The sequence below is a fragment of the Mizuhopecten yessoensis genome, unplaced genomic scaffold, assembly GCF_002113885.1.
Source record: "Mizuhopecten yessoensis strain PY_sf001 unplaced genomic scaffold, ASM211388v2 scaffold10333, whole genome shotgun sequence".
In the NCBI taxonomy this organism is placed as follows: Eukaryota; Metazoa; Mollusca; class Bivalvia; order Pectinida; family Pectinidae; genus Mizuhopecten; species Mizuhopecten yessoensis.
The window spans coordinates 414355-436828 of record NW_018408494.1 but is presented as its reverse complement, the minus strand read 5'-3'; the positions used below and the strand labels follow the sequence as shown (position 1 = coordinate 436828).

At 36.1% G+C, this 22474-nt stretch overlaps 1 protein-coding gene across 1 annotated transcript in view; it reads left to right on the top strand.

The window, feature by feature from the left end:
* Positions 1 to 18831, top strand: part of LOC110460248 (GRB10-interacting GYF protein 2-like) — a 28637-nt gene extending 9806 nt beyond the window's left edge. The window contains exons 10-29 of the mRNA XM_021513062.1: positions 1204 to 1282; positions 1653 to 1754; positions 2590 to 2654; positions 3109 to 3230; positions 3962 to 4123; positions 4494 to 4645; positions 4994 to 5091; positions 5248 to 5397; positions 6202 to 6362; positions 6652 to 6811; positions 7035 to 7139; positions 8862 to 8993; positions 9852 to 9940; positions 10872 to 10983; positions 11132 to 11337; positions 11776 to 11890; positions 12096 to 12195; positions 14561 to 14607; positions 15062 to 15184; positions 16057 to 18831. Of these exons, the coding sequence (XP_021368737.1) occupies positions 1204 to 1282; positions 1653 to 1754; positions 2590 to 2654; positions 3109 to 3230; positions 3962 to 4123; positions 4494 to 4645; positions 4994 to 5091; positions 5248 to 5397; positions 6202 to 6362; positions 6652 to 6811; positions 7035 to 7139; positions 8862 to 8993; positions 9852 to 9940; positions 10872 to 10983; positions 11132 to 11337; positions 11776 to 11890; positions 12096 to 12195; positions 14561 to 14607; positions 15062 to 15184; positions 16057 to 16257 (2481 nt within the window). The 3' untranslated portion in view covers positions 16258 to 18831. The remainder of the gene's footprint in view (positions 1 to 1203; positions 1283 to 1652; positions 1755 to 2589; positions 2655 to 3108; positions 3231 to 3961; positions 4124 to 4493; positions 4646 to 4993; positions 5092 to 5247; positions 5398 to 6201; positions 6363 to 6651; positions 6812 to 7034; positions 7140 to 8861; positions 8994 to 9851; positions 9941 to 10871; positions 10984 to 11131; positions 11338 to 11775; positions 11891 to 12095; positions 12196 to 14560; positions 14608 to 15061; positions 15185 to 16056) is intronic.
* Positions 18832 to 22474: the final 3643 nt, after the last annotated feature.

Below are 22474 nucleotides of genomic sequence, written 5' to 3'. Positions count from 1 at the left end.
AAAGAGACAAATGCAGTCATGATATTAGAATTGATCCTGGGGTCTGGCCACAACCGTAGGGACCTAGTTTCTGCGTCGCAGCTTGGAAACAGTTGAGATCCCCACCCCATAACCATACATAAAATTGCTGGGCATGAAAAATTGAATACAGATATATATGCTACAAGGATTGGCCTTGGGGTCTGGCATGCATATTCCCTTGGATCTCATTTGGAGAATATTCTGCCATGATTGCTTAGATATCAAGGTGAGCGATACAGGCCCTATGGGCCTCTTGTATCTGGTTGTAGGGGGAGGTTGTCATGTTAGATGCCATCGATGTGGAGGCAGAGTTAGGATTGTGGCTCTGTTAGGCTTATATCTGGTTGTAGGGGGAGGTTGTCATGTTAGATGCCATCGATGTGGAGGCAGAGGTAGGATTGTGGCTCTGTTTGGCTTATATCTGGTTGTAGGGGGAGGTTGTCATGTCCGAGTACTTAGTAGAGAAAGGGTTATGTTTCTAATGTTTGTCTGATGAAGAGATAGTGCTAGTTTTTCAAACGCCTGTCAAATTTTTAATAAGTTATGTTAATGTATGAGCATTGTGTGTCGTCACTTTTGATGAAACACAGTTAACATGTTCAATATGCAAAGACTAGGCTAAATTTGACCTTGAGCAAAATCTGTGTAATTAATTAGCATAGACCACTTTGATTGGGCTATGTTCACACTCCGAAAGACAGCTTGCTAAATATTATTCAATTTCATGGAAACGTAGTATGTACATTATATGAAGACTTTAAATAGTTCGGTGTTGGGCATAGTCTGTGTGAATGATTTAGCATATTAACCCTGCTTTGACTGGTTGGAAGTTTCTGCAAATTTACTTTCATTGAATATAACAATATTCTGATGAAACTTGTTTAATATTTTCGGGTTGAGGATAAGTCAATCACGATGCAGGAATTAAAGGGAAGGAGATGGTCCACAATATTGTTGGAAATAGGAGTTATAGTAGATAGACATGTTTCAATACTTATACATTATAGATTTATCATGAATATTTGAAGAAAATTGAAATATTGTATATATATTCAAATTTAATTGTTCTTTGACATGTATTTGAATACAACACTTAAGGATGTGCCAAGTGGTACTTTACAACGATGAATTAAAGAATGAAGTTGTGGAGTTTTAAGTGAGATATCATTCATGAATTTATAGGAAGAAGAAGAGGAAAGCTCACCAGAAGATGAAAATACAAAAAAATGGTTCTATTTAGATCCCCAGGGAGATGTCCAAGGTAAGTCTCTCACAAAACATATTGACTGCAAAATCTTTATCGAGGTCATCACACATAAAATTAGTTGGGACTTTTGCCTTTTCATGTCCTTTTTCAACACATTTTGAAAATGGCATATTGATGGATACATGCTAGTGATGGTTAGATGTTTTGGGGCAGATAAAAGGAAATATTAATAAAGGCTTTAAACCCAAATTATTGTACTGCAATCAGTATATAAGAGTGAAAAGGGTACTAATACATTGCGATTCTGTATTTGGTCTCTGATGATCAACATCCTAAACAGACATGTATCCTAATTAATGTGGTTTCTCTGTTTTTGAGATTGGTAGCAAAATATTGAACAGATTTTCACAATTCTTTCCCCCAGGTCCCTTTACATCCAGTGAGATGGCAGAATGGTTTAGTGCTGGTTATTTCACCATGAACTTAAAAGTGAAGAGGGGATGCGATGACCGGTATTCACCTCTAGGTAAGAATCTAGATGACACAAGTCTGACATTTCACAAATATTACAGCTTACACATTGATCAACAGCTTTTCAACTGCTAGATGGAAAAAGGTCTGAGAAATGGGAAAATTGTCTTAACTTGTTTTCAATTTTTGGGTTTATTTTTATATGTAGAAAATTGATGAAGATATCTACAGTACTCAAATTTTAAAATTATGTAAGTATTGAATTACTATTCCTAGAGTAAATGTGAGTCACAGAGCAAATTCAAGGTTTAATATTTTATTACCTGGGTACATAATATAAAGTGAACTGGCCTGAAATGAACTTCAGGTATCATCACAGAATCAGTGTATGAAATATTAAAATGCCAGCAATACCAGCATCAGTTCAATCAGGATGAAAAGTATGCATAATCTCTTGTGATTATTAGTCACTCACCAGTCTTTAGGTTTGCAGTTAGTGAATTTGTCTGAAGCATTTTGCATGTACTCTTTTACCTACAATTGCCAAATTTTGTAAATAAATACCTTTCGGGATGGCATAGGTTTATATACTGAAATCTTGTCACCATATACAGAGAAATGTCCCTTTGTTTACCGTGCCTGACGTTGTCCAGAGCATATCTTGTATACAGTGTCACCTGTTATTGCCAAATTTTGTATGTGCAGACCTCTTGTGATAGTGGAGTACATTGTATCACATATTGAAATTTGGTGGAGTTCAGTTCTATATACAGAGTTGTGGCTCTTCGATCATTTTTAAAAATTAGGTTTGACAAAGGTAGAAGATTGTTCAGAATTCTCTGCCTTGATTTTATTGTTTTATGAATTGATCCAAAATAATCCTACTTCAGGAGAGTTAATAAAGAGATGGGGAAGAGTTCCATTTTTGCCAGGGTCTGCACCTCCTCCACTACTGGTAAGTACTAAGTGGTTGTCAACTTAGTTTGAATCCATGGGTATCAATTACCTTGACTGTACTATCTAGCTCATTCGTTTGGTCAACTTTTATTATTCCCTTTCACTAATTGGTAGTGTTGCTCTTGTCCATTTGTATGTCTGTTAGGTAAAGTTTTTGCATTTAGGTCAGGTATGGACTAAGTACTGCAACTAGAGTCATGCAGCTTCATATAAGTATGTGCCTTTATGAGAAACACATGCTGCATAACATTCTTGTGACCTTGAACTTTGTCCTTTACTGCTGTGACCTTAGTTAAATATTTGTACTTCAAACTCATTATGTACTGCAGTCAGGAATTTGGGAGTGAGGCATACAAGTCTTACAGGCTAATGTTTGGCTAGAAGGAAATAGGGGGAAAAACTTGGAAAATGTTCTATCCTGCTAATCTTAAATACTTTCATTACCTGATCAGAATTCCCCTCAAAGGACTGCGAGCCCTGACCTGGCAGCGCAGCAACAACAGGACCAGTTAAAACTTCTACAGCAGCAGTATGTCATACAACAACACATGATGCACCAACAGATGGTGTTAAGGTCAGTGTCTACACGTGTTAAGGTCAGTGTCTACACCTAGTAACAAGGGCTCTCCACAACAACACTGATAACATTTCAGAATACTGAAGTATCAGGAACTATTATTTAAGGTTTAATTCCTATTTCAATGCAAATAAAAAAATTAAGATAATTTTTTTTTATGCTTAAATAATTTCAAACATATGAATTTTATAGTTTATATTCAAATGAAATAAGAGAAAAGAAAAAGATTTGTTAGAATCGTGCTTATATTTTAGCAGTTATAATTTTCAAGCTTTTTTCATGCTTATTCCAAAGTGGGAAATAACAATAGATATAAAATCACCATATGAACATGCAGAAATATGGAGAAGTGTTATATATGTATAAATATAGACTTTATTTATTTTACTAAAATTATGAAACAAGTTTTTACAACTTATACTAATCACTTGTGGTGGCCCTTATGTAAAAACGGGGGAGGGGAGCTTACTGTGGGAGGAAACGGTAGTACCTGGAGAAAACCCATGTGTTTGGGCAGGAAACCCCAACCTTTTCATGTCCGATTTGGGAATCAAACCCTGGCTACCTGGGTGAAAGTCAAGTGCGCTATCAACTGCACCACCCTACCACCTAATATATATAATATGGGTATATATATATAATGGGTATATCTTTATTGCTTTTGTGCCAGGTGTTTATCTGTTACGATATTGTAATATATAACAATATACCTACTTTGTGTATTACAGACACTTACAGATGCAACAGGTAATGACACAATTACAGGAAAACGATGATTTTAAACACCTCCCTCCTCTTCATCAACAACAGCTGGCTACACAGATCCTCCTCAAACAGTCTGCTATGTTACCTGTGCCTGGGGGTCAGTCAGACCCTAAACTGTCTCCTAGGTAGGTATACACATAATCCAAACTATCTCCTAGCTGAATTGTTACATACTTAGTCGAGGTGATACAGAAAATCTGTACTGCCTAGATTGTGAAATGCCATGCAAAAGCTTTCAAGAAACAACATTTGAACAATAAGTATGTGCTAACAATCAATGCGCTGATGATTAAAAAGTAGTACATACTGTATACGGGGGAAATTTTGGCCCAGTCAAATTTTCGTCTTTGGATGATAAAATCCTTTTTTGGCCAATATTCAATTTGCCCTTCACATTTAATTGCTAGGTTTATATTTATTGTTTACAAATGTTCAAAATGAAACTGCAGCAAACGTTTTCTAAAAAGTAGTAAAATATTAGTTTTCTGTTTACAGGTCTCCCCCTACAGAACGAGTGGGTGGCGAGTCCCCTCGACAAATGTCACACACATTTCAACGCTCAATGTCTCAGCCCGCCGACCTCACCAAGTCACCGCCACAGGCAGAAGATGGGTCAATATGGGGAAGTATTAATCCAGCTGTTCAAGGTAAGTCTTTAGTATGGCTAGGTTACACCTCCTTCGGAGCCGTCCCATATTCCTCCCTCACTGGTCCTGTTGTTAGCATTTTTCACCCTTCCGTCAGGTCGGGATGAATCTGAAATTTCAAAAGCAGAATTTGAAGTTCTGCTTAATTGTTCTCTATGCAAAACATACTTAAACTTGAATAGTGCTACCCTATGGAAGGAAAGAAAAACAATTGTATTCTGTATTTTAAAATGATATAGTACAGAATTTTTCGAAAAAAATAATGCAAGGTATGTTTTCATTTTTTCAACAATTGTCATAAATAATGTTTATAGATTATTAAAGAGATGTTTTCCTCTCATTCTACAGATCTGTTAGCCCAGGGGACAGGGAGTGTGTGGGACCTGGACCCAAAGTCGGTGATATCTGCAGTGGACCTAGAAGCACAACTTGAGAAGGCTAGAAAGGTAACACACAGCCTTCTCAGGTTAAAACTTAATAACTGGTTTTATAGAAATGTTACATCTTTAAATGATGCGAAAATCTGACACAAAAAATAACTGATATGCTTCTCAATTGAAATCGTAATAGTAGCTTTCAACATTTTTGCATCTTTTCTGCAGGAAACTGATGAACGTCAAAAAGAAGAAGTGGAAAAGCTACGATCAGAATTATTTCACAGAAAGCAAGAAGAACTTAGATTACGAAAGGAAGAAATACAAAGAGAGAAAGAGATGATGGAGATGGAACGACAGAAATACTTGGAGTTGAAAGTAAAAGAATCAGCATTTGATTTTCTCTCTCTATTGTCACAACTGCATGATTGACTAATATAGTATTAGATAAGATCAACATAATGGAGTTGAATAAAGACATGTCTTATGCAGATCTACTATGCTCCATACACATCAGACAATGTTTAAGAAATATACAGCCAAACAGCCAAACTGAACTCCATCAGGGCCATTCTTTCTTGTACTGCTGTAAAATCTGTCTGAACTCCATCAGGGACATTCTTTCTCGTACTGCTGTAAAATTTGTCTGAACTCCACCAGGGCCATTCTTTCTCGTACTGCTGTAAAACCTGTCTAAACCAGAGTTGTTTATTTATGAAATATGGTCGGACCTAGTAATCTGATGGTGCCTTCAGGCGAGCCTTAAAAAAGCCTTGCAAGGCCTGCATAAAAATTTGCAGGTCTGCCAGCATTTATACCCGAAAATATTGCATTTAAAAAAAGACAAACCGGTTGTTCCGCAGTTAAACAGTTTCATGTGTCTTCATATAGTTATTAAAACATATCTTGTCATATCTGCATGTTGACTCGGAGAAGATTGTTGATCTGCCCTTTTAAGTTTTATAATATAACACTGAAAGGACATTTTAGTGTTGAGTATACTTATTTATCACCAGTCCTCTGGAACCACAAATATTTATATTTTGTTTATATTGATAAACTCTTGCTTTATCCACTTGCTCTTATATTTAAAATATTGAATTAATGGTGTGATACTGAAAACTAAAACAAAATACATGTGAAGATTTCAGATTTTGCAGTATCATATTTATTTGTTCTCAGAAATTAGAAGAAATTAGACGGAAGGAGGAGGCAGAGAAACAAATGCGAGAAGAGGAAGAGATGCAGAGGAGAAAAACAGATGAGGAAAGACGACTAATGGAAGAAAAAATCAGACGACAAAAGGAAGAGGAACAGAGACGAAGAAGGGAGGAAGAGATCAGGTAGAAATATATATATATATTCTATCGTCCATGTAGGAGATTCAATAAACATTAAACTCAGTTTGATATTGTATTTTAGTATGTTGAATTAATTATTGGGTTGACTTATCTTCTTATCTTAAATCAAATTTCTTTAACGGGTAAATTTATCTTAAAACATATTTCATTAACAGGTAAACTTATAACAGTTTCATTAATGGATACACTTACTTACCTTAAAACTTTAATTAACTGACAAAATTACCTTCAAACAAAGTTCTATACCAGCTTTCTTGTATCTTCTCAATAGATTACAAGAACTACAAAGACAGCAGGCAGAGTTACGGCAGCAAGAATTACAGCGACAGGAATTGATCCGTCAACAGGAGATACAGCGACAACAAGAAATACAGCGCCAAGAGGAAGAGGAAATGAACAAACAAAAACATCTGGAAATACAGAAACAACAGGTATGGTACTAAATATTGTACAAAACAAACAGATAATAACAGTAAGCTACTTAGTATCACAACAGAAAGACAGAAAATCATCATAAAAATGGATTACTGAATAGCACAAGAGCAAAGATAATTATGTTATGTGACAATATTTCCTATTAGTTATGAGACTTTTTACCTCTCTATTGCAATTAACACTTGTTACTTTGTCAATGTTTTGTGGTGTATGTTGCAGGATGCACAAAGACAACAGGAATTACAGCACAAACAACAAGAGGCACTCCGCAAACTTCAACAGGAACAGATGGCAAAGATGCAGGATCAATTGGCAAAAATACAGGTACTCTACTTAATATTGACACATACAAGCCAGGAGTCAGAAAAACTGGTCATTTTAATGGTTTGGTTATAGACTTTTTAATTCATTGTAACAAAGTTACTCTTGAAAGATCATTTTTTTTGTAATTTAGCATTAAAATATTGTCTGCTTTGATCCTGAGGTCTGTCAACTGTTCTGATTGACAGCATTTCAGAATACACACATTTTGATACCTTATATTTTGAGTATTTGTGGTAGCATTCTTATCAGGGCTCACATTAAGGAAAAATTCTTGTGTCGCCAATTGGTTTTGCTAGGAACATTTTGTGTCGCTAAAGTGAGGTTTTATGTCGCCAATATTTGTCGCGCTCACAACTTTTAGTGTATTTTTAGCTCACTTGGCCCTTTAAGTGAGCTTATGCCGTGGTGCGGCTTACGGCGCCAATATGTTACTTTAAACAACTTTTTCTAAATAACCAAAAGGCCCAGGGTACTGATATTGGGCCTGTAGCATACTGGTATGGAGAGCTACGAAGTTTGTTCAAATGAATGACCTTGAGCCACTTTCAAGGTCACAGGGGTCAAATATGTTAAAATCTTCAAACAACTTCTTCTCAATAACCAAAAGGCCCAGGGTACTGATATTGGGCCTGTAGCATGCTGGGATAAAGGGCTACCAAGTTTGTTCAAATGAATTACCTTAACCCACTTTCAAGGTCAAAGGAGTCAAATGTCGTAAAATCTTCAAACCACTTCTCCTCTATAACAAAAAGGCCCAGGGTACTGAAATTGGGCCTGTAGCATGCTGGAATGAAGAACTACCAAGTTTGTTCAAATGAATGACCTTGATCCACTTTCAACCTAATGTCCTTGTTTGACATTCAAGGTCACAGGCATCATATGTTTAAATCTTTCAATAGGTTCTTATGAATCAAACACTGATATTCTGCCTGTAGCTGTATTTAAGTCGACTTTTAATATTACAAGTGTGAGATTAATTCCAGGTGAGCAATACAGGCCCATTGGGCCTTTTGTTTTTTTCAAATCGCTTAGCCTATCTAGTGTGCATGTTTTTTCCCCGACTCACTTTCATGTTGATCTCGCGTCTAACACTACGTAAACACGTGATCGATAGCCTCGTGAATTATTTCAATATTTATTAAATGAAGCATCATAAAAATAATGTATTCTGCTTAGATTTTGTTTCTTTCGAGCAGATTTCAAGAGGATGATGTATTGAATGTCCACACTTCTAGTATAAACATATTTTTTTTATAATCCTTTTCGGTCAAATCAGTCTGTAGTTCTAACCGTGCAGTAGGGCCTCACACCTCGTGTTGATAAGTGAAAACAACACTGTTCCTCTATCGCGACTGCAAATAATTTCATTTAATTTCAGTAGAGCTATCGTTATTCGGTAATCACAGATAGAGTGTTAGCTAATTACTGCATTGTAATTTGTATTAACAGTGTGGTTTTGAGAAGTGTCAATAATTTTCGCTGAAGCATGGCGATCCTACCTGGACTATTGTCCGGGACCAGATAGCGTCAATGGTTTTGCCCTCGGGTCAACTTACCTGTAGAAATGTTACCTGTACCCAGCTAGTTTGTGAAATGATGAAATGGTGATCAAAAATTTATATGAACAAATGTGCTCTTTGAGAATCAAAAATTAATACCTGTATTTATTAATAAGTAAGCATTAAAATTTGAGTTATATGTATGTTGTTTGTTGTGATGTAGTTACCGTCCCATGCCCAGTGGGCCAGCCAGCAGACAAGTGCCATGGGGGCCAGCGGAGTGTCTAATAAAACCCAGTCCCTTTTGGAGATTCAAGAACAGGAAGAGAGGGAGCACTATGAACAGGAAGAATCTGTACGTTTATATTCAGCCAGGAATCACAAATAATAAAATACAAAATCTGATTTATATTTATAAACTGCTCAGAAATGTTTGAACTGCTGAATATCCATTGTTCTGTAGTGTTTAATTTTTGAATAGCATTTTTGAAATGTAATCGTCACACACTTTGATATTAAGATTTGGAATATTAGTATGATTCGAGATAAATTGTATTGCTGGAATAAAAATATGAGAAATTTGCCACCAGAATAAAACTAATTCTAAAATGATATTGAAATCAGTTATTTAGATAGTGACTCAAGGAAAAAGTTCAACATTTTGTTTGGTCCTATTTTGAAAAGTATCAGCAGTCATGTATTAAACACTTAAGTGGTTCAAATAAATACCATTCACAGTATTCTAGAAAAGTGTTACTTTAATGAGGTGATAAAATAAATAGTTTAAACACAACCAATCTGTTATGCAGATTTTACATACGCTATATATGACAAAATGTGATCGTATAAAAAATGCTTTAGCAATGACAAGGACTGTATATTTTAAGGATACCCGTACCACTGTCTGTGTAACCTGGAATATTTTTGTTCAGATAATGGCTCAATACAAATACAAAGTCCTACAGATTTCTGAAGATTCTATTGTACACAGCCTATTATAATCATTAAATGCCTTGCAAGAAATTTAAGACTTCAGTGATGCAAACATTCTGTTGCATTTCTTGCAAAATTGAATCTAGGAAATATGTAGAGTAATATGTAGAGTAAAAGTGTTTAGACTTCAAACATATTTGTAAAAACTTGTATGTAACTTTTAAAGTAATCAAGATACTTGTAGAAATTTGTTACATGGACAATTTGATACTCTCTACAGATGCAAATGCAGCGCAAGGCGGATGCACAACGACAACAGATGATAGCTTTACAGCAGCAGCAACAACAGAAATCCTGGTCTAGTCAAGTGTATGTTTGTCTCTCCATAATTATACCATTTCTGTGGTGAGGGTGGGGTCAAAACTATAGATCCAGTCAAATTGTATTTTTGTCCTCTCCATAATTATACCATTTCTGTGGTGAGGGTGGGGTCGAAACTATAGATCCAGTCAAATTGTATGTTTGTTCTCTCCATAATTATACCATTTCTGTGGTGAGGGTGGGGTTAAAACTATAGATCCAGTCAAATTGTATGTTTGTTCTCTCCATAATTATACCATTTCTGTGGTGAGGGTGGGGGCAAAACTATAGATCCAGTCAAATTGTATGTTTGTCCTCTCCATAATTATACCATTTCTGTGGTGAGGGTGGGGTTAAAACTATAGATCCAGTCAAATTGTATGAAACCTAGTTAACATACAGCAGATTTCCAGGACTTAATTGAATCATTAAAGAATTATTGTTCATAGGTTCATGGAGCATACCCTGTGAAGTTTTTTGTGTGACATTTTAATGACTATTATGATATGTACACTGTCCCCTTAGTTAGACAATTTGATACATATCAAACATGTGGTTGAAACATTGCGCATCAGCACTGAACTTGTTCCGTTACGTGACCATGTATAAAATCTTTGCTTACATTTTGAAGAAACTGTTTAGCAAATGTTTTAAAATATAACTCTTCACTTCAATATTATCAATTCCTTAATTAGGGAAAAACTATGATATTGTACTTGTAGATATAGTCCTCAGTCACGATTATACAGAACCCCCAGTCACGATTACATTGTCTGATGTTGTACTTGTTTATACAGAACCCCCAGTCATGATTACATTGTCTGATGTTGTACTTGTTTATAAAGAAACCCAGTCATGATTACATTGTCTGATGTTGTACTTGTTTATACAGAACCCCCAGTCATGATTACATTGTCTGATGTTTTACTTGTTTATACAGAGCCCCCAGTCAGAGTAATGGAAAATCCCTGTTGGAGATCCAGGAGGAACAGTCCCAACAGGAGACGGAACGAAAGAATGAACAACAACAAGTACAACAAAGTCAAAATAAGGTATCTATCAATACATGTTTTGTGAGCAAAAACATATGTTTCAGTTGTCGATAAAGGAATAGTTTTTGCTAAAGTGTAGTGTTAAAACTTAAAAAACGGAATATTGCTAAGTTCTGAAAGACGCTTCATGTTAACTTGTCATTCACAGAACCTAACACTTGGTGCTGCAAGTGTATGGGGTGGAGTTACCTCCCCTTCACACTGGGCTAGTGAGGGGGCATGGGGAAATGCTGTAAGAGCACAGACAAATGCACAACAGAACAGTGGTACCAGTAATGGAGCAGGCTCTCTCGGTTTCTGGGATGATGCTATCATCTCGTCTAAGCGAGCACCTGCTGCTTCGTCAAAGAACAGGTAAATGTGTAATTTGTTCTCACGTAACCTTGTTTCAAGGATACTTGGTTCGATGAACCAGTTTTTATTATTAGTTGTTTTCTCAAAAATAAAAGTAAATTGGCATAAATGGCTCAAAAACAACCTTACGAGAGTGAGTCAGTTTTAAAACCACAAAAGTATGATTCTAACATTGGCAGAATTAAAAAGCGAAGCTATTGTGTTGTCATGTTCATGTAACTATCATTTGTTAATGTATAAACTAAAGAACATTTGTAATTACCTTATAACTGTAATTGATGGTAAACATATTAACTAACCTTCCATTGTTGGAAAACCTCTAAATAATGTATTCATTCTACAATGACAATTTGGAAAAGAAGTGAGATATATTAACCACACAAGTCATCAGTTTTCCTGAGGTACTGTAGTCACTGTTTGTTTTTCATATCCTACCAGTGGACAGACAAACAATGCAGAGTTCCCTGCCCTGAAGGGAGGCCAAATCATGGCACCGGCACCCATCGTCAATACCCCCAGCAAGCCAAAGCCTTCTAAGATGAAGAAAGAGGAGGTAAAATATACAATCCACTTGATTTGTGTAAAGGCTCCAGCCAAATTCTGGTTGAACAGTTTCTGAAAAATACTAAATCATAAAATTTAAATATTGCTAGGAGACTTGTACCGAAATTGTTTGTATGGTTTCCTGTGTCTGTATACCACCACTACATGTGTACACCTCGTAATATATTACATGTGTGAAATGTGATGTTTTGTAGGAGGCAGTCCAGAAGTTGTTTCAGGGGAACATTTCCAAGGGGGACGACTTTACTGAATGGTGTGAGAAAGAGCTGAGGATTATGGCCACTTCAGTAGATAGTAAGTGTTCTGTTAAACACCTTCCCAGTGGTTCAATGTACTAACGGAATAGAAGCCAGTGGATAGTAAGTGTTCTGATATACACCTTCCTAGTGGTTCAATGTACTAACGGAATAGAAGCCAGTAGATAGTAAGTGTTCTGATATACACCTTCCCAGTGGTTCAGTGTACTAACGGAATAGAAGCCAGTAGATAGTAAGTGTTCTGATATACACCTTCCCAGTGGTTCAGTGTACTAACGGAATAGAAGCCAGTAGATAGTAAGTGTTCTGATATACACCTTCCCAGTGGTTCAGTGTACTAACGGAATAGAAGCCAGTAGATAGTAAGTGTTCTGATATACACCTTCCCAGTGGTTCAGTGTACTAACGGAATAGAAGCCAGTGGATAGTAAGTGTTCTGATATACACCTTCCCAGTGGTTCAGTGTACTAACGGAATAGAAGCCAGTGGATAGTAAGTGTTCTGATATACACCTTCCCAGTGGTTCAGTGTACTAACGGAATAGAAGCCAGTGGATAGTAAGTGTTCTGATATACACCTTCCCAGTGGTTCAGTGTACTAACGGAATAGAAGCCAGTGGATAGTAAGTGTTCTGATATACACCTTCCCAGTGGTTCAGTGTACTAACGGAATAGAAGCCAGTGGATAGTAAGTGTTCTGATATACACCTTCCCAGTGGTTCAGTGTACTAACGGAATAGAAGCCAGTGGATAGTAAGTGTTCTGATATACACCTTCCCAGTGGTTCAGTGTACTAACGGAATAGAAGCCAGTGGATAGTAAGTGTTCTGATATACACCTTCCCAGTGGTTCAGTGTACTAACGGAATAGAAGCCAGTGGATAGTAAGTGTTCTGATATACACCTTCCCAGTGGTTCAGTGTACTAACGGAATAGAAGCCAGTGGATAGTAAGTGTTCTGATATACACCTTCCCAGTGGTTCAGTGTACTAACGGAATAGAAGCCAGTGGATAGTAAGTGTTCTGATATACACCTTCCCAGTGGTTCAGTGTACTAACGGAATAGAAGCCAGTGGATAGTAAGTGTTCTGATATACACCTTCCCAGTGGTTCAGTGTACTAACGGAATAGAAGCCAGTGGATAGTAAGTGTTCTGATATACACCTTCCCAGTGGTTCAGTGTACTAACGGAATAGAAGCCAGTGGATAGTAAGTGTTCTGATATACACCTTCCCAGTGGTTCAGTGTACTAACGGAATAGAAGCCAGTGGATAGTAAGTGTTCTGATATACACCTTCCCAGTGGTTCAGTGTACTAACGGAATAGAAGCCAGTGGATAGTAAGTGTTCTGATATACACCTTCCCAGTGGTTCAGTGTACTAACGGAATAGAAGCCAGTGGATAGTAAGTGTTCTGATATACACCTTCCCAGTGGTTCAGTGTACTAACGGAATAGAAGCCAGTGGATAGTAAGTGTTCTGATATACACCTTCCCAGTGGTTCAGTGTACTAACGGAATAGAAGCCAGTGGATAGTAAGTGTTCTGATATACACCTTCCCAGTGGTTCAGTGTACTAACGGAATAGAAGCCAGTGGATAGTAAGTGTTCTGATATACACCTTCCCAGTGGTTCAGTGTACTAACGGAATAGAAGCCAGTGGATAGTAAGTGTTCTGATATACACCTTCCCAGTGGTTCAGTGTACTAACGGAATAGAAGCCAGTGGATAGTAAGTGTTCTGATATACACCTTCCCAGTGGTTCAGTGTACTAACGGAATAGAAGCCAGTGGATAGTAAGTGTTCTGATATACACCTTCCCAGTGGTTCAGTGTACTAACGGAATAGAAGCCAGTGGATAGTAAGTGTTCTGATATACACCTTCCCAGTGGTTCAGTGTACTAACGGAATAGAAGCCAGTAGATAGTAAGTGTTCTAATATACACCTTCCCAGTGGTTCAATGTACTAACGGAATAGAAGCCAGTGGATAGTAAGTGTTCTGATATACACCTTCCCAGTGGTTCAGTGTACTAACGGAATATAAGCCAGTAGATAGTAAGTGTTCTAATATACACCTTCCCAGTGGTTCAATGTACTAACGGAATAGAAGCCAGTAGATAGCAATGTGATGTTTTATTTTTGTCTTCCTTGTAATGGATGTGATGAAGGCAGGACAAAGCCATCACTTTTCTGGCAGTGGCATCAATACTGTTTATGTTAAATGTTGGGACAGCCAAGACATATAATTCTGAGGAATTCTCATATGTAATGTACATTACAAAGCTGCTTAATACAATAGAGACTGTATTCAACACATCAGTTTAGTTATATCAGTACTTGGCCCATCAGTTAATTATATCGGTACATTGTTTCCTTTCTGTAATTAAATCTGTTACTTATTACAGTCCCTACATTCATCTCCTTCCTGAAAGAAGTGGATTCTCCATATGAGGTAATTCTAGTTTCTGTTTTAACACATTCATTTGGTTAAATATCTTATACACCAGGTATATACATTCACCTGATTCTTGATTGTTTTTTACAAGGTATATAGTTAAATACACACTTACATTAATTTGTGTTTATCATGTATCTTTTTCAGTACACAATTACCTCATACTTATTTATTTTTACAAGGTTTATTGTTAAACTTACCTGATGTTTATTTGTATTAACCAGGTTTATAGTTATACTTACCTGGTGTTTATTTGTATTAACTAGGTTTATGGTTATACTTACCTGATGTTTATTTGTATTAACTAGTTTTATTGTTAAACTTACCTGATGTTTATTTGTATTAACTAGGTTTATGGTTATACCTACCTGATGTTTATTTGTATTAACTAGGTTTATGGTTATACTTACCTGATGTTTATTTGTATTTATGTTTAATTTGTGTTTACCAGGTGCATGATTATGTGCGTTCTTACCTCGGAGATACCAAGGCAGCCATTGACTTCGCTAAACAGTTTCTGGAAAAGAGGAGCCAAAACAGAAATAAGAGCCGCCAACAGCAGCATCAACCAGAGGTATGTAGTTGTCTTTTTCTCATTAACCTGAGGTATGTAGTAGTCTTATATTCTCATAAACCTGAGGTATGCAGTAGTCTTATGTTCTCATAAACCTGAGATATGTAGTAGTCTTATGTTCTCATAAACCAGAGGTATGTAGTGGTCTTGTGTTCTCATCAACCAGAGGTATGTAGTGGTCTTGTGTTCTCATAAACCTGAGGTATGTAGTAGTCTTATGTTCTCATAAACCAGAGGTATGTAGTGGTCTTGTGTTCTCATTAACCGGAGGTATGTAGTAGTCATTTTCTCATTAACCTGAGGTATGTAGTAGTCTTATGTTCTCATCAACCTGAGGTATGTAGTGGTCTTGTGTTCTCATTAACCGGAGGTATGTAGTGGTCTTGTGTTCTCATTAACCGGAGGTATGTAGTGGTCTTGTGTTCTCATTAACCTGAGGTATGTAGTAGTCATTTTCTCATTAACCAGAGGTATGTAGTAGTCTTATGTTCTCATCAACCTGAGGTATGTAGTGGTCTTGTGTTCTAATTAACCTGAGGTATGTAGTGGTCTTGTGTTCTCATTAACCTGAGGTATGTAGTGGTCTTCTGTTCTCATCAACCTAAGGTATGTAGTGGTCTTCTGTTCTCATCAACCATGTTTTAGGCCATCGTCCTGAAGTTTACCTGTGTTTTATGTCAAGAGTCTGTAATGTTTCTCCTTTTTTATTATCTGTATTTAGGGGTCAGTTCCATTTCCCCTAGTAGTAATATTTTTCTATATGATTGAGTCCACCTCTTTTTATTACTTGGATTTACAAGACATGACAGGGTATTGATGCATGTGAGTTTTGATTTAATATTAACATATTTATTTTCTTCTGTGAATTCCAGGACAGTATTTGGGGGCCTGCCCCTGCCCGTGACTTTCGCCAGTCACAGCCTTCAAGCCAAGTCAACGAGTTTGAGACACAGAAAGCCAAGGGCAAAAAGAAGAAGAGGATGACAAAGATTGACAGCAGCATTCTCGGTTTCACCGTTCACGCTGACCCGGGACGCAAGAACATCGGTGAAATTGATAACATCAACAAGTGATAGAATAAACAATATTGCTGAGGTGATTTTTATTTACTGTTTTACATGTGGGGTATGGTTGTCTGTTATACAATCACAAATGTCTGGATTGAAGAGTTATAGGACTAAGAAGGTGAAGGGCAAGTTGAAGGACAGACAGTACAGTTTGAAAAAAGCTTCTGTGCAAGTCTGCTGTCGAATGCCTCCTGTGTGATACCCCACTAGCTCATCATTGAGATGGAGCAGTGCCCCATTGACCATAGTGTACAACTGTCCCATAAAGTGTACACCTATATACATGGCTGAATACGGCACTCCAGAAGGTTTGTCAGGCCGGGAGTTACTTCCCTTCCCCAAATATAACGAGAGAATTATAAGGCTTCTGCTTGTTACAAAGATGAATGATTCAGAATCTGCATGTTGTTCTAAGGTTATATGAATTTAATGTGCAAAAAAAGTTATCAATTTTACTAAAAAAAATACCATCCAATTTTAAATATCAAGAAAGTTCAGGAAAAAGAATTACTAACTGCCTGGATGAGTGATGGAGAAAACAAAATTCTGGTTCTGATTTTTGGCATCCGATTTCAGTTCATAATTTTTGAACTTTTGGATTTTAAAGAAAATTTTATAGAAAAAAATTAAAATTTTACTGTCATCAAAATGTTTAATAAATAAAGACATTTATAAAATCAATACTCAAAACTTGATATAAACCAGATGCGTAATTGTATTGATGCCAATCAAGTTTTAAATTTATTTTTTACACTCTGTCATGTGAAAGTGATGGAGCATTCTGTGATATGGGTTTGGCTATAATTGACTCAAAGGTCAAAAGTCAAGGTCACATTGTTTAAGGTTGGGACTGGGGGAGATATTCTGGTTTGTTACATAGTAACTGACCCTTGTTTGTAGTCTACTGATCCTATGCAGGTGCTATCATTGTTGAATTCCTTTAGTTAGTGTTTCAGAGATACAGTGAAATATTAATACAATTGACATTAAGAGTTGATTTGTAGCTGGGGTTTATAAACTCCAGATATCTGAAGTCAGTCTTTATATAATGCATGGCCTTTTTTCTTCTTCTTTTTTTGGAAAAATAGATTGCTTTCAACAAAATATGTGGCCATAATAACATAAGGATACCTGGAACTAGGTTTTACATGTTAATTCTGTGATAAATCTCCAGAAAGGTTTTGAGTCATGATTTTTATTAGATCAGTAAGCTAGCTTTATTTTCCTGAATTTGGTATTGCTGAAATTTTACTTGAGTTGTTATTGATTGCAATACAAAGAACTCTGTTTTTTAATAATATATTAACTTTAAATGGACTTTTCATTGTGGTTAATCATGAATATACCAAATATGGATGAACTAAATCTAGAACTACTTTTACAGCCAATATGTTACATTTCTAGAAATTAAGATTTTAACTTCGAAGTGATTTTTTATGAGTCTTGCAATGTTGTTCCTGACTTTTTTTTTATCACAACTGAAATTTCCATTTATCATTTCTATAATAGAAAAACAATATCTCAATGAAGGTTAGACCAGGAACTATTTTTATAAATTTCACAAATATTTTCATTTTTGCACAAGTAGCTTTTATCATGTACTAATTTTCAGATTTAATAAAAAGTCTAGTGGTGACAATTTGATCAAATTTAAAAATAAATTGTTCGACTTTATAGCACATCTACTTTTGTAAGAACATTTATATACCGGTGTGTCGTTTTAAAACTTTCTAATTCCTTCTGAATGTATACTTGATTTGTTCAATGGGCTGCAGTACATGTGTAAGCTGGTTTGGAGGGAAAACATAACAAAATCCAATTTTGCTGGCAGTTAAAGCCTCAAAAATGTGCCATGTTAAAATCCATTTCATCAGTATTATTTATATAATAGCACTGTTGAAAACTGATATGTGATTTTATTAGATTGATTTTGTGTTGATGCAGCAGCAGGGATTTCCTTGTACATGTTCAAGTGAGAAATCACATGTACAGCTGGTGTTACAGTGGTCATGGCACTGATGGTAATGTCACAGTTATAATGTTGTTTTTTACAATCATCTAATATGTTATGGTAAAGTTAAAATAAAATTGATCATCATCTGGTTTTGTTTTAAAACTGTATACAAAAGAGGCAGTTATTGTTTGCAACTGGAGTAAAAAAAAAAGGTAAATTGACAATATTCCTTTGTCAGGTAATATTGTCAGGTACTTGAAGGTCGGCTGTAGAACACAAGTTCACTGATCTTATCTTCTGGCCTAAATGTGTCGCCAATACTGTAAAACCCTGACGACAAACATGATAAGCTTCTTGTAAAGATTTTATTTTGATATGTCCTGTTTTTATTTTAAGATAAATATTTTAAAGTTATGACAATACCACTGAAGACCAAAATTACCAAATAAATCGTTAGGTATGGTTATAGCCATGATGGGTGTTTAGCATAACATCAAGAAAGTTAAATGGGTGGATGAAAGGGGGGGAAAAGAAAGCTTGTTTGTCTAAAGCAAACATATATCTTGTTTTTTCTGTGAAAGATGAAAAAAATATGAGAAAACAAATAAAAAATCCATAAAATATTGTTTTTGTCTTGTTGTTTATTTTTCCAAAGGTTAGTTTAATTTTGACATTTTATTACCTACCATATTTTACTATCTATATAAATTAAACTGCTCACCAGTCCGAAAGTACCAGATGCATCAAAATTTCACATTTGAAATTTATTCTAAAACTTTACTGACCATTTTCACCCAAACTCCACAGGGATGTTCCTTAGATTGTGCTAAGCAAGTATTATTATTTGTTTGGCAAGTACAAAAGTCAAGATGGTGACAAAGGCATCTGGTCTCGAGGGCAAGGCCTGATCCCGAATCTCATCCTGGTAGATGTCGCTGTTAAAAGGATTCTAGAGCACTTTTTAGCCAGATATTGTGACGCTAAGCATTATGGAACTAAAGAAAAAGATTCTCCATAATAGTCCGTGTTGGCATTCAACTCCAGGCAGTAGTCAAAAGTTTACCTTTGACCTCTTCATAATATTGAAGGAAATTACTCCCACTACTGGACAATATATCCAAGTATCGTGACTCCAGACCTTACTAGCTCACCTGGCCTGAAGGGCCAAGTGAGCTTATGCCATGGCGCAGCTTCCAGCATCTGTCAACTTTTTTCTTTAAAACGCTACTTGTCCTTAATGGCTCGGAGGGTTTTGACCAAATTTGGTCTGGAGCATTATTGGCCAAAGGGTTCTCAGTTTTGTATAAACAGGGTATGGCCCCCCCCCGGGGGCAGAGGGGCGGGGCCCAATAGGAGGGAATTGGTAAATCTTTAAAAATCTTCTTCTCAACCAATTGAAGGATTTTGACCAAATTTGTTCTAGAGCATCCTTGGACAAAGGAGCCTCAAGTTTGTATAAATGGAGGGTGGGGGCAGAGGGGTGGGGTCCAATAGGGGAAATCGAGGATTTTTTTCTACCACTATACAAGTGAAGGGATATAATCCAAATGTAGTCTGAAGCATGCTTAGGGACAAAAGAATCAATTTTGTATAAACTGAGATGTGTGGACCCCCTTTTTTGGGCAGATGGGTGGGGTCCATTAGGGGAAGTAGAGGAAAACATTAAAGATCCTTCTCCTTTTGTACCGATGAAGGGATTTTGACCAAATTTGGTCTGGAGCATCATTGGCCAAAGGGTTCTCAGGGGGTAGAGAGGCAGGGCCAAAAAGGGGAAAGTAGGTAAATCCTCAAAATTCTTCTCAACCAATAGAAGGATTTTGACTCGATTTGTTCTAGAGCATCTTTGGACAAAGGAGTCTTAAGTTTGTATAAACAGGGGATGTGGCCCTTTAAGTTTAAACAACTTCTTGATAACCAAAAGTCCTAGGGTGATGATATTTGGTCAGAAGCAAAAGGGGATGAAGGGCTATCAAGTTTGTTCAAATAAAAGAGCTTCACCAATTTTCAAGGTCACAGGGGTCAAATATGTAAAATCTACTTTTAACAACTTCTGAACAACCAAAATACCCAGGGTGATGAAATTTGACCAGTTGCATGCTGGGATGAAGGGCTACCAAGTTTATTTAAATGAATAACCTTCACTTATATTCAAGGTCACAGTGGTCAATTGTCTTAAAACAGGTTCTTCTGAATAACCAAAATGCCCAGGATGTTGATATTTAGTCAGTAGCAGACTAGGATGAAGGGCTACCAAGTTTGTTTAAATTAATGACATTGACTTTTATTTAAGGTCACAGGGGTCAAATATGTTTGAAACTTTAAAATGACTCCTGAATAACAAAAAGTTGAAGGATGATATTTGGCCCATAACAAGATTGGATGAAGGGCTACAAAGTTTGTTCAAATGAATGACTTTCACTTAAATTCAAGGTCACAGGGGTCAAATTTGTTTAAAATCTTTAAACAACTTCTTCTGAATAACCATGAGTCCAAGAATGTTAATATTTAGCCAGTAGCATGCTTGGATGAAGGGCTATCAAGCTTTTTCATGTGAATGACCTTGATCCACTTTCAAGGTCACATTTTGTCAAATATGTATAAACATTTAAATGACCTAATTTTAATAAACAAAAGGATAGGGTGGTGATATTTTCAAAGTTGCATCCTGAGATGAATGGCTATAAAATCTGTTCAACATAATGACCTTGTTCGACTTTCAATGTCAAAGGGGTGAAATGTTTTTAAATCTTTTAACAGGTTCTTTTGATTGACTTGATTATAATTACTGATATTTTGCCTGTAGCTTTGTTTTAGATCACTTTTAAGGTTTCAAGTGTGAGATTTATACCAGGTGAGTGATGCAGGCCCATTTGGCCTCTTGTTTTGTAGAGAAATCATTACCAAGGTGCCCAAACTTCACTTCATAGGTGTTTAACTGTAGAAAACTCTCTCCTGTCATTAAGATCCTGAAAAGTCAAATTTCGTTTGCCTGCTGTTCGCTCGCTGTTGGTGCTGTTTTTAAGTCAAAAATATGTCGGACAGATTGATGTTTTCTTGCGTACGATAGCGTGTTCCACTAGTCCAGCTGATAGGAAAAAGAAAGCTTTCTTGTAGGGTTATATTACAAATGATAAGAAAAAATCAGGTTTTTTTTTCCATTTCTTTATTTTTTTCAATGTGATGCTAAAAAATTGACACACAGCTGAAAATATAAATTATCTAGGCTTAAATTTCTGCTAAACTTTGTCATTATTTTAAGCAACAGTTCATAGATAGATGTTAATTTATACAAACAATGTTGAACACTGATAATGGTCTTCTACATTAATTAACATCTAATCAAGTAAGAAAATATATGTACAAGGGAACTTTGTGTACAAATTACGATTCATAATCAACAGTTAAAAAAACTGACAGCGAGTCAATATGGTTGTAAACAGTAAATGAAGCATGCAAAGGACGGATTTTGACATGAATACTGATTACAATATAACAAAAAAATTATGGGGACAGAAGGGCAAGCAAGGTATGCCACACTGAACAAGTGTTGATGCTGAAGCTAGCAATGGAGGTAAAAAACAAGTTACCTTCAGTGCTTCTCAAAACAACATAATTTTTCGGTACCTTGATGGTTTTACGAAAAAATCCTGACCTGAAGAATAGACCAATCTAGAGAATGGCTGATAATTTAACAGAAGATCATCGCTAGACGATCCCATTAAAATGCCATTTCATGACATATTGCCTGCATGGAAGGCAACTTTTGATAAAAGAAATTAAGACAACTTTCAAGTTCAAAACAAGGGAAGACAACTGGCTTTGTTCTCGAAAACGAAAGTGAACAAAATCATACATGTCCCACCATTTAATAAGTCTGATGAATTGATGGTGTGCTTTCTCTAATAAAATATTGTCATCTAAATTAGATAAGCTTCGGCTGCCTTCCATGCATTCTTCGCATCTCTTGTATAAATTTTCAGCAAAAGCTTGTAAATTTTCAAGAGATACACTTAGGGTATACTGTATGTTATTGACGCCCCGAGCAAAATATACAGAAGGATCAAATCTAGATTGCATTCAAGTAAGATAACTAGTCCAACATGAATTCATAATGTTTCATGATTTAGGGGCGAGGAAATGCTGATAATTTTTTAATCAACTAATTGAAATTTATGTCAAGGTTACATTTTAACAATGAATTTTACAGCAAACACATAGACATAGCAGAATCTTGTTACTCCAATCTTTGTTATCAAAGGAAGTTTGTAT